Source organism: Prionailurus viverrinus, chromosome B1 (genome assembly GCF_022837055.1).
Source record: "Prionailurus viverrinus isolate Anna chromosome B1, UM_Priviv_1.0, whole genome shotgun sequence".
Lineage (NCBI taxonomy): Eukaryota > Metazoa > Chordata > Mammalia > Carnivora > Felidae > Prionailurus > Prionailurus viverrinus.
The window spans coordinates 49802858-49817761 of NC_062564.1; the positions used below are offsets into that span (position 1 = coordinate 49802858).

General features: G+C 45.7%; 1 protein-coding gene across 1 annotated transcript; it reads left to right on the forward strand.

The window, feature by feature from the left end:
• Nucleotides 1-2038: 2038 nt before the first annotated feature.
• Nucleotides 2039-11407, forward strand: PNOC (prepronociceptin). The gene is made up of 2 exons (XM_047857539.1): nucleotides 2039-2164; nucleotides 11003-11407. Exons 1-2 carry the CDS (start codon nucleotides 2039-2041, stop codon nucleotides 11405-11407), a joined length of 531 nt encoding a protein of 176 aa, XP_047713495.1.
• Nucleotides 11408-14904: the final 3497 nt, after the last annotated feature.

Genomic DNA, 14904 nt, shown 5'->3' on the forward strand with positions numbered 1-14904 from the left:
CACAGGCTGTGAGCCTGACTCTGCCTCTCCAAAGGCTATTTCTCGGGCCGCTCAGACGCCCTCTTCTTTGTCCTCTTGGAAAACTGTCATTCATTCAAAACCCATCTCAAATGTCACCTCTTTGACTTAACAAACACTAGGACGCCTGGGGGGCTCAGTTGGTTAAGTGTCCCACTGCGGCTTAGGTCATGATCTTACGGTTCATGAGTTTGAGCCCTGCATCGGGCTCTGTGCTGACAGCTCGGAGCCTGGATCCTGCTTCCGATTCTGTGTCTCCCTCTCTCCCTGCCCCTCCCTTGCTCACACTCTGTCTCTCTCTCTCAAAAATAAAGAAACATTAACAAAATAAAAAACAAAACACTGATTGAGCATCTTTTAGTGGACATCCTCTTGGTAGGAGATGCTTGGATGACACACAAGAAGGGCTGGGGGAGTCTCCCAATATGGCCATTGGGTGAATTCAACTGCAGGATCCCCTTCCTTCTCTTATTGACCCTCTCCATTCCACATCCATCTTCTCCCAGGGCTTCCCGGACTTTAGCATGTGTATGGATCCCCTGAAGATCTTGCTAAAAAGGCAGATCAAATTCAGCGGTTCTGGGTTCGTGCCTGAAATTCTGCATTTCTAGCAAGACCCCAGCTGATGTTGATGCTGGACTGCAGACTGCATTTGAGTAGCAAGGCTTATACATTTTCTTAGTTTTGTCTGATGAAAAAGCAATCAAGGCGATAATTTTTATTTCTCTACGCTGGACTCTGTTGAGGTAAAATTTACATATAGGGAAATGCACACAGGTTTTGGCAAATGTATACCCCCCCTGCGACCTATACCTCAATCAAGAACATTCACAACATTGCCAGAAAGTTCCTTTGTTCCCTTTCCATTTAATCTTCCAAATACAGATGTTTCTACAGGGACCCAAAATGATGCAGTCTAAGGAAATAGCTTTTTGATTCAGGAGGCTTGCTCACAGGATCAATTTAAAGAGGAACAGGAATGGGGCGCCTGGGTGGCGCAGTCGGTTAAGCGTCCGACTTCAGCCAGGTCACGATCTCGCGGTCCCGGAGTTCGAGCCCCCGCATCAGGCTCTGGGCTGATGGCTCGAAGCCTGAAGCCTGTTTCCAATTCTGTGTCTCCCTCTCTCTGCCCCTCCCCCATTCATGCTCTGTCTCTCTCTGTCCCAAAAATAAATAAACGTTGAAAAAAAAAAAAATTTAAAAAAAAAAAAAAAAAAAAGAGGAACAGGAAAAACCGCACATCTTTCAGGCCATCCTACATAAAAATTATACACTACTGGTCCAACTAATAATAATTTGAGCTATTATCTTAGTGTCTTTGTTCATTTTTCAATAAATAACTCCACATACCTGGTCCTGTGTTTTGGATGGCCTCGCAGGGTGGATATACTGGCCCTGTGCTCAGGAAGCAAGCTCACCTCTCGTAGGGGAAACAGACAAGGAATCTGGGAGCTTCCTGGAAGAGCAAATTCTGGGATGTGGGGCTTTCCTGGCTGAGGCAGGGAAGGCTGGGGAGGAGGAGACAAAGGACACGAGTCATCCATGAACCTCACTGCACACGTCTCACTCATGCACGGCACTTCGCCAAACCTCCTTACGGATCTCATCTCTTCGCAATGGCCCTATGACGAGACAGGTAGCACTATCCCCCTTTTACAGACATGAAAACTGAAGCTTGGAGAGGTTGTCTTACAGCCACAAGTTAGTAAGTTGCAAAGTGAGGTCTGTAGCCCCCTGGAAGTGCTTGTGCACGTCGAGGCCAGCTAGGTGACAGGAATCACAGGGGTGCTCCGCCTAGGATCCCAGACACTCACCCCTGCATGAACGGTAGGCCTAGCTGGCAGGAGCAAGCCTCTTGTATCCTTGACAACCCGCTCCCTCCTGGGAGGCGAATCTTAGGCCTGGCACCGTGCCCTCTGGTGGCATCCCCTGTGTGAGACCCCCCCAGAAAGGCTGTTCTAATTGTGGCGCACCTTCACTTCTTTTAGTATTTTAGCCCCCTGCTTCCTGCTCCTGCACCATGAAAATCCTGCTTTGTGACCTCCTGCTGCTCAGCCTCTTCTCCAGCGTGTCCAGCAGCTGCCAGAAGGACTGTCTGACCTGCAGAGAGAAGCTCCGCCCAGCTCTTGACAGCTTCAACCTTGAGGTAGGCCATGGAACGCCCTCAGTCTTCCTCTCCCTCCTTCCTCCAACCCAGAATGAGAAATTAAGGCCTTGCCCAGGGGGCATGTGACTCACCTGGTGCCACGTGGTCGATAGGAAACAGATGCTGACTTTAGCATCTTCTAAATGCAAACTCTGTCATCTTTCCCCTTTTCCACTTCAGATAAAGACCTGCCTGTGCTGCCATTTTGTTCCCATTATTAAATAATGCATACTCATTTTAGAGAATTTGGCAAATTCAGAGAAGTGTAACAGAACGTTACTTTAATCCCACCTGTCAGAGAAAGAGTCCTAGTTTTTCACTTGCTACATTATACCAGGATAATTTCCTCATGTTATTAAACATGATTTTAAGTTCTTTCTTTCTAGGAATACAGTATAATTTGTTTAACTACTCCCCTCCTGTTGAACATGTACATTGCCCTCCATTTTTGATATTATAGATAATTCTACAGTGAATATCCAAATGCTATCTTATATTTTAAATTTTGTTTATATTTTAAATTTTGTTTTGGTTTTTGGTTTTTCTAGTTTTTTTTTTTAATGTTTTATTTATTTGTGTGTGTGAGAGAGAGAGAGAGAGAGAGAGAGAGTGCAAGCAGGGGAGAGGCAGAGAGAGAGGGAGACATGGAATCCGAAGCAGGCTCCAGGCATTGAGTTGTCAGCACAGAGCCCGATGCAGGGTTCAAACTCACAAGCCATGACATCATGACCGGAGCCGAAGTTGAACACTTAACCAACTGAGCCACCCAGGAGCCCCTATATTTTAAATTTTTAATTTGAGGTTCTAATCTGGCATTAAATTTCTTTTCCTTAAATAAACTGCTTTCTCAACTGCTTTCATGTCAGCCTAAAGAGTTATTCCTCTATTAAATCCAATATAACTCAATCATTTTTTCTTTGTAGTCAAACTTCTTTCAAAAGATGTCATAATTCAAACTCCTCAACCGTTAAAAACAACCAAAAGTAACTACTGCTCCTTAAGGCAAGTGTACAAATATAGAACACATATTTACATTGGGCTAGCTCACTAATGATGAGCAGACACAGGCCCTACAGACCCAAACAGCAAGCTCTTCCCTCGCCTGCTCAGTGGGTTTCTACAGCATCATGAAGAGCATCCCCAGATGACCCATCCAAAGTTGGCCCGTCCTCATTCATCCATTTTGGTTTTCTGTATGCTGAGCACAGGGCCAGGCCAAAGGGTCCAGGAAGCAGATGGATGGAGTCTGCAACCAATGGGAGAGAAGATCCCACAATCCCTTCAAGAGGGCTTAACTACTGGGTGCTGGGGAAGCACAGACAGTGGACCCCAACCCAGACTAGAAGGACAGACGGGACTCTTGAAGGAACTGAAGTCTCTAAGGAAACCTAAAGAATGGTAGCGAAGAGGCAGAGAGAGGGTCCCAGGTGATAGAGAGAGTGGGGAGTACACGTTCAAATGCCTGTGCCAGAGGGAAGTGGCATTTACGGAACTGAGAAAAGCTGAGTTTGGCTGGAACACAGAAGGCCCACAGGCTTTTTCCGTGCAGCCCAGAGAGGCTTAAAAGCTCATCTAAAAAAACACTTTGCCCTAGTCTTAGTAAGGAGAGCGGCCAACTTGGTTTACAGGTAAACCAATGATGAGTTGATTAAGCAATAATCTGATCATCTCCACACTGCTAAATTCTCCATCTGCAGCCTAGACAAGACTGAAAGTGATGCACAATGCTGGAATCTCTAGCTTTCATGGCAATGCTTTGTTTTCCCCCATCAAAGAAAGCATTAGGACTTGAACAGATATCTGTACACCCAGAGAGTAATCTGCACTTGCAGCCCTCACCCCTTTGGGCTGCATCACTTCTTATCTGCTCTCTCAGAGGTCTGGAGCCAATTTGCAGGTTTCGTCTTCCCTGTCCTCTCCCAGTCAATCCGGTGAACTCGCCTGGTTCTCTTCCCCATTCCGATTCATTTTTTATTACCTTCTGGTGGGTTCCTGTTCCCCTCCCCACCCTCTAAACCTAAGTGATCAAGATTCAGGAATTCTTTCCTCCCCATACTCTCTCCTTCTGAGATGCCATCCCTGGACCCCAGGCCTTCAGTTCTCCCCAGGCTGTAGGGGACTCCCAAAGGTACACGCCTCACCTCCTCTCTGCTGGGCTCAATCACTTTTCATAGTTCCTGGGAAATCCCACTTTCCCTTCCCCGCCTTGCTAAGGCTTTAGGAACTTGCCCCACCATCTGGCACATGCCTCTCCCTTCATCTTAATCCAATACCCCTACTTCAAAACTCAGATTAAATTTCACCTGTGAGAACACTGTGCTGATTCTCCACCTGCCCCCAAGAGAGCCAGCCCCTCACTCCTTTGTCTTCTAACAGTTATCCGTATCTGCTACTCTCTCACCATAATGTGTGAGCTTCCTCTTCTGATTGTCCTGGGTATCCCCAGCATGCAGCACTGAGCATGGCACAGAGCAGTACTCAATAAATACGTCCCATGGAAACTGTAAAATTGCAAGACCCTTAGTCTCCTAATAGGTCCATCCACTGCAGACGCTGCCGCGTTTTCACATTGGTGTCTTTCAAAGCCATTAAAGAATTTGTTTTCATTCCTCCATAGCATCTTAAATCTCTGGGGTCCTGAAAACGCTGTCAGATACTTCTTTGAAACAAGTTAAAATATGGCCAGTTACAGCCTCATGGTTGAGGGATAAATGCTTCAAAGTGCCTGCTGACCTTCAGAGGACCTGACTGCCTGGCTGTTTTGCCTCTAGTTTGTATTCACTTTTAACCTATTTTTAAAAGTTTGATGAAATGCCTAGAATGTTGGCAACCACACCTCATTTCCAAATCTTGCAACCTTTTTCCACTCTGTGAATTATGGGGGGTGGGGGGAACTTAGATATTTCAGCAAGGGTCACCTTCCCAATCCCTCCACTAAGTTATGTATTACTGAGCGATTCCTAGGACCCCCTAAGTTCTTGGTTTTATCAAGAAGTTCTGCATTTCTCATTCCAGGTCAATGGTCCAAGTATGGCTGGCTTTTTGTTAGACTATAATTTTGGTCAGTAAATGACTCATACACTCAAACCCATTGCAATATCTTGGGCTCCTTCCACCTAATTATGAATGGCACTTACCCCCTCAGCTAAAGTAGAAAAAACAAGATTCGCTGAGTTGTTTTAGAGACAAAGGAGAAAGTAACCCTCAAGGTCTGGGGAAATTTATCTAAAACTCCCTGGAACTTGATTAATAGCAAAAGAAACTAACTTCTCGTAGTGCTTTGTATCTTCATTACACAAAAACTCTTCCTAGTTAATTTGCAGTAAGAGTTCCTAGCATGTTTTTCTTTTGCACTATTCATCTGCTTGCCAATTCGTGTTAGCCCTCAGATATTCTAGAACAACCTCCTAAAACAAATAGCTCCCAAATGTCTCTTGGTCAGAGGCGATTTGATTCTTTAGTGGCAGACGCTTGACAATATCAATGAGCTTCCTCGTTTCCTTCCAGTGGGCTCATGTGCCTATTTCCCTAATGTTTGATCTCAGATGTCCAAATGGCCCTTTGCTCAGTTTCCCCACAAACCTAGATTTACAGATCAATTTGGCACCAGTCTGAAACTTTCCAGATGCTCATCCACACTCTGGCTTAATATAGAAATGTCATCAGTGTGGGCTGCGAAAATGTGTCCAGCTCACTTAAGAGGCCATTATCCAATCTCTGGAAAGAGGCTGGTGGGTCCCTTAGACCAGAGTGTTAGGCATTAAGCTCATATGCCCATCTGGCGCCACAAATGCTGTTGTGAATTTGGATCCTCCACATTTGCCCCAAACCTTCTCCTAAATCAAGAGTCGAGATGATTTTGTTAGTACCTAATGCATCTAACAGTATGTTGAGTCTCTGTACAACCTATGCATCTGGTTTGATCATAGAATTGCATTTTCTCTGATTGACACACAATCTTATTACCATCTGGGCTTAGCAACCCAGGGGCTCACAGAAGATCTAATAGCCTCTAGGTTTAACAGCCTCCACCTGTTCTTGTAAACTGAAGGCACAGAACAGTTCAATAAGCATTTGGGGCTCCTATACTGTGAGGATTGGACCAAGTCTGCTCAAAGTCCTTGTTGGTGCCAAAATTTGACACTTCTGCTGGCTTTCCCAATACTATTCATGCTTTCCCTTTTATCCTGGAAGGTAGGATTCCTCAGACTCACCACTGTGGACATTTTAAGTTGGAGAATTATTTGTCATGTGGGGCTGTCCTGTAGGATGTCTACCAGCATCCCTGACCTCTACTCATGGGATAGCAGTAGCATCTCCCCCACCCCCACCCACCGTATGACAACCAAAAATGTCTCCAGACATTGTCAAATAGCTCCTGGGGACAAAATTGTCCCCAGAGACACCCACTGCTATACAGTAATAACCCAATAGGATTTTGATCTGAAAGAACATCCTACAAATTGGTTCTACCTAGTTTTATTCAAAATATTTCAGGAGCAGGCTAAATACAGACCCCAATAACCCTTTCTCTGAAGGAGACTCTGACCACTTCCATGATGACACCTTCCTCAGAACAAGTTCCAAAGCAGGATTTCTCACAGTCCAGCCTCCAAATCACCTGAGTGTTTGTTAAAAACACAGATTCTTGGGGCGCCTGGGTGGCGCAGTCGGTTAAGCGTCCGACTTCAGCCAGGTCACGATCTCGCAGTCTGTGAGTTCGAGCCCCGCGTCAGGCTCTGGGCTGATGGCTCGGAGCCTGGAGCCTGTTTCCGATTCTGTGTCTCCCTCTCTCTCTGCCCCTCCCCCGTTCATGCTCTGTCTCTCTCTGTCCCAAAAATAAAATAAACGTTGGAAAAAAAAAAAAATTAAAAAAAAAAAAACCACACAGATTCTTGGGCCCCACCCTTGGCTTACTAATCAGTGTCTCCAGGGGTGTAGTTTAAGAATTTACATTCTAGGGGCACCTGGATGGCTCAGTTGGTTAAGTGTCTGACTTCAGTTCAGGTCATGATCTCATAGTTCATGAGTTGGGCTCAGGTCATGACTTCACGGTTCACGAGTTCAAGTACCACATCAGACCCTGTGCTGACAGCTCAGATCCGGGAGCCTGCTTTGGATTCTGTGTGTCTCTCTCTCTCTGCCCCTCCCCTGCTCACACTCTGTCTCTCTCTCTTTCAAAAATAAATAAAAACATTAAAAAAAAAAAGATTTTGGATTCTAACAAACCAGTAGCAATTCTTAAAGAACACTCAAGTTTGCAGGTACCATTGTTTTAAACTCTGCTATCCCTACCTATGGAAGTTGTCTATCATTCTTTCATACCCAGTGACATTGTGGGTGTGAAAAAGTTGGCACTGATGATATTCGTTCTGTCAGCATCTCTGAGGAAAATCTAAATGGCAAAGACATGCTCAGAAAGCCCACGACTTGTGTATCAACAGGGACCCCTGTCACCACCTATGGCTAGCAGGGGGCTGTGGGGGAGGGCGTGGCAAAGGGTGCACCTTGGAAACCTTATCAGTGAAGAGGAGTGGCACTCCCACTGGATACTGTCTCTTTCCCTACTCTGACCCAACAGAAAATGAGCAATTTTCCCATTAGAACGTTACCTTTGGTCTCACAAGATCCTTACTCTTGCATTAATTTCCACCAATTTGTATTGCAAGCACACAGAGCTCCTGGGCTGGAACTCAAGACATTTGGTTTCTTGTTCAGGTGATACGTTGTCTAACAGTATAGTTTTGGACACATTACCGAATCTCATCATAACATGCAAACATGGACTACGTCAGTGGTTTCCAAACCCAGGCAGATATCAGAATTACCTGAGCTTTGTAAAAGTTAAGTTTTTTTTTAATGTTTATTTATTTTTGATAGAGAGAGACACACACAGAGTGTGAGTGGGGGAGGGGCAGAGAGAGAGGGAGACACAGAATCTGAAGCAGGCTCCAGGCTCTGAGCTGTCAGCACAGAGCCTGACATGAGGCTTGAACTCATGTACGGTAAGATCATGACCTAAGCCAAAGTCGGACACTCAACCAACTGAGCCACCCAGGCGCCCCTGTAAAAGTTAAGTTTTAAATGCCAGTGCTATTCCTCAGGAATTTAACTGGCTTTTGAATTCTGTCTTTTTTAAAGTTGAGATGATTTGGGGGTGCCTAGGAGGCTGTGGTTGTGTGTCCAACTTCAGCTCAGGTCAGGATCTTGCAGTTCATGAGTTTGAGCCCTGCTGCTGACAGAGCACAACTCAGAGCCTGGAGCCTGCTTCAGATTCTGTGTCTCCCTCTCTCTGTCCCTCCCCCTCCCCCCCCTCTCAAAAATAAACATTTAAAAAATATTTTTAAAGTTGAGATTATTTCGATTCACACCCAGACTAAGCAGAAGGGCAGACTTAGGGTAGTGAAAGTCTATTGGATGATTAAAAGTAATACTGGATTATTAAATCCACCTGCTAGTAAGAGAGACCTAAAGTAACAGTGGCTCAAATAAGACAGAGATTTGATTCCCTATGCAGAAGTTGGGAGGTGGGCAATACAGGGTTGGTATTGTGTAGCTCCTCCACATCACCCATGTCCCAGACTCCTTCCCTTTCTGCTTTATCTGTATATGGCTGCCACCCTCACATGGCTTCCATACCCTGAGTCACCTCATGGCTTCAAGATGGCCACTGGAGCACCAGCCAAAATGTCCACATTCTAAGCAGGAGGCTGGAAGAAGGGGAAGAAGAAGATTAAAAAAAGATGCTTTTCTCTGATAAGTCAGCCCCCTACTTTCCTCAGAAGCCTCACTTGGTCACTGCCATTTATATGTCATTGGCCACCTCTGGCTACAAAGGAGACTGAGAAACATACATGTGGCCTTGGGCAGGACAAGTGTCCTGTTAGTAAAGGTATCCAATGCGCATTGGCAGTCTCTGCCCCAGGAGGGAAGGTAGGCTTCATTCTTTACAAATTGTGTTTTAAGTGCTAGTCAGACACTTTGGTGGAGATACCAGACAGGGATCAGAGAAGTGTCTGGAGTTCGATAGATATCAGATGCTGGACATATAAACCTGGGATGCCCTAGATGAAATGACCATGATCACAGAAATGAACAGTCACCAAGAGGTAGATTATAGAGATGAGAAGAAAGAATCTTAAAGATAGAACACAGGAAGAAGGTGCATAGTCTGAGAGGTGAGTGCAATGTCAGAGAATTTGGGGGAGGGTGTGGTGCACATTGCCAAATGCTGCAAAGTCAGAGAGAATGAGGGCTAATTGGATCTGGTGACCAGAATTCACTGGTGGTCCTGAAGAAGGCAGTTAGTGGAAGATGAGGGTGGGAAGCAGATTTCAAGGACATGAGAAAAAAATTGAAGATGCTGAGATAGAAGCATGAGTGCAGACCACATCTTGGAGAAGCCTGGTGAGGACAAAAGAGAGTCAGGGTCAGGGGTGGCAAGGGGTTGCGAGAGAAGTAGGATTGGAGGAGACATTTTCTAGGGTTTGGTGGAATGGCCGTAAGGTCTGTGACATAGCTGCATGCACATCTCACTCCTCGGTTAGGGGTCAGGTTGGAAACCTTGCTCGTATTGGCATCTGTGCCTCTCTGAACACCGGGGCGAGGGTTTTGTTCCCCGGATAGGGGGTACTGGGCACACACACCAGTCTTCTGATGTCCTGTAGCTGTCCAAAGAGAAGCTGCAGTGGGATTTTCACAGAGAAGCATTTGAGGTGAAGCCAAAACAGCAAACAGTAAGAAAAATTGGAGGTAGGTGCTTCCAGAAGACCCAATCAGAGACAGGAATGTGGGAGGCAAGGCCAAGGCCAGGATCAGTTAGGAGGGACGTGGAAACAGCACGGTCAAGCTGTTGGTCTAGAGTAGAAGTGGGAGACACCTGGAGAGACAGAGCAGTGCCCGAAGTTCCCAGGGGCCTGGCAAGTCTAAAGGATTGCATCTGATGGCCCCTCTTCCCCACCTGGAACCCAATTGCCCAACCTACCTACATCTCAAAGGGTCTTGACCCTCATTCTCTAGAGCTGATGCACAGATAGTATAACTAGAGTATGTGGGATAAAAAATGAACAACACCAGGGTTCATCTTAACATGGTGGCCTTAAAATAGCCTTGTGGATTTCAGCACATGCTTTGACATCCCCAATTTCTTAAGCCAATTCAACCTCTCTCAAGCCCAAAAAGAGAACAAAATAAAATTCTTCTTTATGGGTGCCATGAGTTGTGTTTGGCTTCAAAAACTCAACGAGGGCTCTGTGTGTAGTTTGGGGCACTCATTCTGCATTAACTTTCTGTGTCACCTGGGACAAATGAATCTCACCTCTTTGAGTCCCAGGTTTCTTCCTTTGTGACATGACAGAGCTTGGCCAGATCATTTTCTGTTTCTTTATAACTTGGAAATTCTGTGAACCTAAGTAACTACTGAATGGTGACTTAATAAAGAGATGCTTCTGAAGCATTTGTATTGGTATCGATGTAAATTTCGTATACAATAAAAAGACTACTGGCACACCTGGGTGGTTCAGTCAGTTAAGCGTCCGACTTCGGCTCAGGTCATGATCTCACAGTTCGTGGGTTTGAGTCCCACATCGGGCTTTGTGCTGACAGTGCAGAACCTAGAGCCTGCTTAGGATTCCCTCTCTCTCTCTCTCTCTCTCTCTCTCTCTCTCTCTCTCTCTTTCTCTCTCCTCTCTCCTCTCTCTCTCTCTCTCTCTGCCTCCCACTCATGCTCTCTGTCTCTCAAAAATGAATAAACATTAAAAACAAGAAAAAGACTATTTCTTTGGACTAATATAATAGGCATTCCTGATCCTCCTCCCTTCTCCACCTCTGTCTTTGCAGGTGTGCATCCTTGAGTGTGAAGGGAAGGTCTTCAGCAGCCCTCTCTGGACTCCATGCACCAAGGTCATGGCCAGGGGCTCCTGGCAGCTCAGCCCTGCTGACCCAGAGCACGTGGCAGCTGCCCTTTACCAGCCAAGCGCCTCCTCCGAGATACAACTGAAGCGAATGCCTCGCATCAGGAGCCTAATCCAAGCCCAGAAAGGGACAGAGCCCGGCATGGATGAGACTGGAGAAATGGAGCAGAAGCAGCTGCAAAAGAGGTTTGGGGGCTTCACCGGGGCCCGGAAGTCGGCCCGGAAGTTGGCCAACCAGAAGCGGTTCAGTGAGTTCATGAGGCAGTACCTGGTCCTGAGCTTGCAGTCCAGCCAGCGCCGGCGCACTCTGCATCAGAATGGTAATGTGTAGCCGGAAGGGGAGCCCCTCCCAGCTGCACCATCCACTTCAACCCATGAGTGAGTTGGGCACGAATGAGCTGGGGGCCAAAGGAAACCTTATATACCCAACTGTCTTAGCCTTCCTCCTGGGCCTGGAAGCACATTAGCGCCCAGCCACATATACACACCCTACACCACCTCAAGGTGTTCAGCCTCTGGGAGGCGGGGGAAGTCAATTCACCTCCCTGCCTCCTACCCACCCTTTCTCTAGGGAGCAAAGATTTTCCTGGGATTACTCCTTAAGGCTGACCACTGCCATTTAGAGATTTGTTACCATGGGGATAATAGTAGCATGTTAAGATAACTAATTCCTCTATAGCTCTCCAGCAGCTCAGTTACTATGGGGACAGTTAAGTGGACCAATCCTCCTATCCGGTTGCCATAACAACCATTCAATTCACCTTTCCTCAGAGACTATCTCTAAGAACCAATAGCTAAACCTACCTTTAGCTATCCGCTGCCTGATTTCTGTGGCTGTGCTGTTGCTATTTCACCTTCAGAGACAGCTTAGCTATCTCGTCCTCTACCCCCTGTATCTCAAGGTGCCTGGATTCCACAGAAAGCACTACACTTTCCCACTCTCCCCCATCAAGGAGTTCTTGTTAGGACCAGGAGTTACACTTTCTGCTTTTCTTTCTTCCACTTGCCATCTGTCCATACTGCCACCTTGCCAGAGATGGACTGATTTGTTGATGTCAGTGGCATCATTACTGAGCAAGCCTTTGAGGATTTGGCCCAACTGACCCAGTAGTTTTAGAACAGAGACTAAGAGATCATCATCTTTCCTCACTTTCTTCCCAGAGGCCATTTTTGTTTTATTTTGTTTGCTTGCTTGCTTTTATTCCTCTCTCCGTCCTGGCCATTACTCCCATGGGAATGCTTATACAGGTACTAAAATACATATCAGATAATAAACATCAAAAACCCTAGTTTATTGCCCAGTCATTATAAACTCCACTTTCCTCAGCCCATCAACCTGTACATAACTTTGAATAGCATAGGAAACTAGCACAGTGAAATTTTCTGAAAATCTAAGAAAATCCCACCCATCAAGCATATGTGCCTTAATTCATATTTGGGATTCTGATTATCTTCAGAGCCTCATACCTCTTCTCAAACAGTCTAGAAACTTGCCCTAATGGAAAGAATTAACCAGTTGATCAAAAACATTCCCCAAACATTACCCAAGTTGGGGGGGGGGGGTCTTCCCTGACTCAGAAGCATAAAACAAAAAAAAATGTCTATATGTGCTGTTTTGTTTTGCTTCCCATATGTCAAAGGTAGGCAGATCATTAATAATCTTGATTCAAATGGGGCGCCTGGGTGGCTCAGTCGGTTAAGCGTCCAACTTGAGTTCAGGTCGTGATCTCACGGTTTCTGAGTTAGAGCCCCATGTTGGACTCTGTACTGACAGCTCAGAGCCTGGAGCCTGCTTCAGATTCTGTGTCTCCCTCTCTCTCTCCCCCTCTCCCATTCCTTCTCTGTCTCTCAAAAGTAAATAAATGTTAATAATCTTCATTCAAAGTATATTAATACAAATGTTAATCTTTGGCACCCACACTTCAGCATGGAGGCAGCCCACATAGCTCCTTGCAGGTAATCTGGTTTGCAACAGGCCCATTGCCAAATACAGACATATGTATTAAGTTGTGAGGAGAAGCCTGCCCTGTATATTTTAGCAGAATGACTAATTTCCGAAGGCCCTGAATTAACCCACGCCATTTTTGAAGTCATACTCTTGGATCCTTAACCAACACCCTATTTCTTCCTAAGCCATATTTGCACATTACCTAACTCAGTATATCCTTCAGAAGTGGCATGGATTGAATTCTTTCAAATCTCAGACATTTATTCTTCTTTAAAGTGGCTCTTAAGGGACACTGAGGCTCTTGTCTAATTCTGAACCACAACCGTTTTCTTTACCTAAAGACAGTTTAAAATCAATTACATTAGCAGGAATCAATTTATTTAAAAACAGAACAAAAAGAAATGATTTCAGCCCCTATTCAGGCAACTGATTTTCCTAATTTTCTATTAAGCTTCCTGCTGAGAGGCACTGAAACATAACTGGCAACTAGCCTCTGTCTGCTGCTTTGCTCAAGATACGAAGTTCTTGATGGAACCATTGGAAACGTTAACCAGTTCATGTTGGGTATTCTTGATTGCTCTCCTTCCTCTTACTGTAACGATCTCTGAATTTCCTTCTTGCACACATTCATGGTAGCTGAGTTCCAATATGGATACGTACTTATGAGTCCACAACAGGCAGCTTAAACCTTGTCTTCACTCACCTACACGTAGCCCAGCCAGCCCTACACATGCCTGAGATTTCTCCATCTTGGGGGATCCTGTTGCCAGGGCTGTTCCGGACTTCTGAGATATCCAATACTAATCTATACTTAGAAGGTTAGAGGAAGTAGGGCCACCTAACACCGAAATGGGATAAAGAGCCCTATTTAGAGTGCATAATGATGTGTTCGGAAAGAGGGACATGGCGGTCCAGTCCTAGACAGAACTGTGAAAAGGGTATCTACTTACCATCATTTTCCCTGTCCCCACACTACTATGTCTTATGCCCCCATGCCCTAACCGTTGTAGACAGTGGAAAGTGAGCAGATTCATTCATGGTGAGGAATTAGTGAAACTTGGTTTAAAGAGCCATAAATGAGAACACTATTTAGCCTCAAGAAATGAATTGAATTACTACATATGGATTCCAAATACTAGGGACAAGAGAGCTGTTTCTGGGCATGGGGCCTATGTTATGCCTTTCAAGTCCCAGCCCACAGACCTCCTCTTTATTCTGTGAGTCCTACCGGTAGACTCAAGGTGTATAGAAGTTAGGGAACCCTACTTGCTGTTTTAGTGGCTATTTATTCCATTGATAAGCTTTTTATTGCCTCCCTTCTATTGCTCAGTCACCAGGACAAATAGGATTGAAAGGTCAGGAAAACTACTGAGTTTGCCATTTTAATCATTTCTGTCTCCCCAGGTGTCCGGGTGATCCCCAAAACAGCATGTCTCCAGCCCCAGACCTGCCGGCTGGGAATCGGGATTCCTTCTTCCCCAAGACACTGAGGCAAGCTTTGCCTCCAGGTCTCCACCCCAGGGTAGAGACCCTCCCAGTCTGTCTTTCCCTCCCCACTCCCCCACCCCGCCCCCATGGCATGTTTCATGATAATCTTGTTGCTACATCAGAGTGTATTTTTGTAATTCCTCCAGCTAACATATTGACAGCCTCATCTTTCCTTCTCACTTCCCTCTTTCCTCTTCCAGGGGTGGGTCAAAGGAACAGGAAATCAAACCCGGGGTTTTGACTTGTCACTGCCATAACTTGTTTGTAAAAGAGCTGTTCTTTCTGGCTGATTGTTTTAAACAGATATTTCTCCATTAAACTACTCAGCAAACGGTTAATAAGTCGGTTGGCTGTATGTACGTCTGAGGAGTCTGAGAAGCCCAGACTCCAAA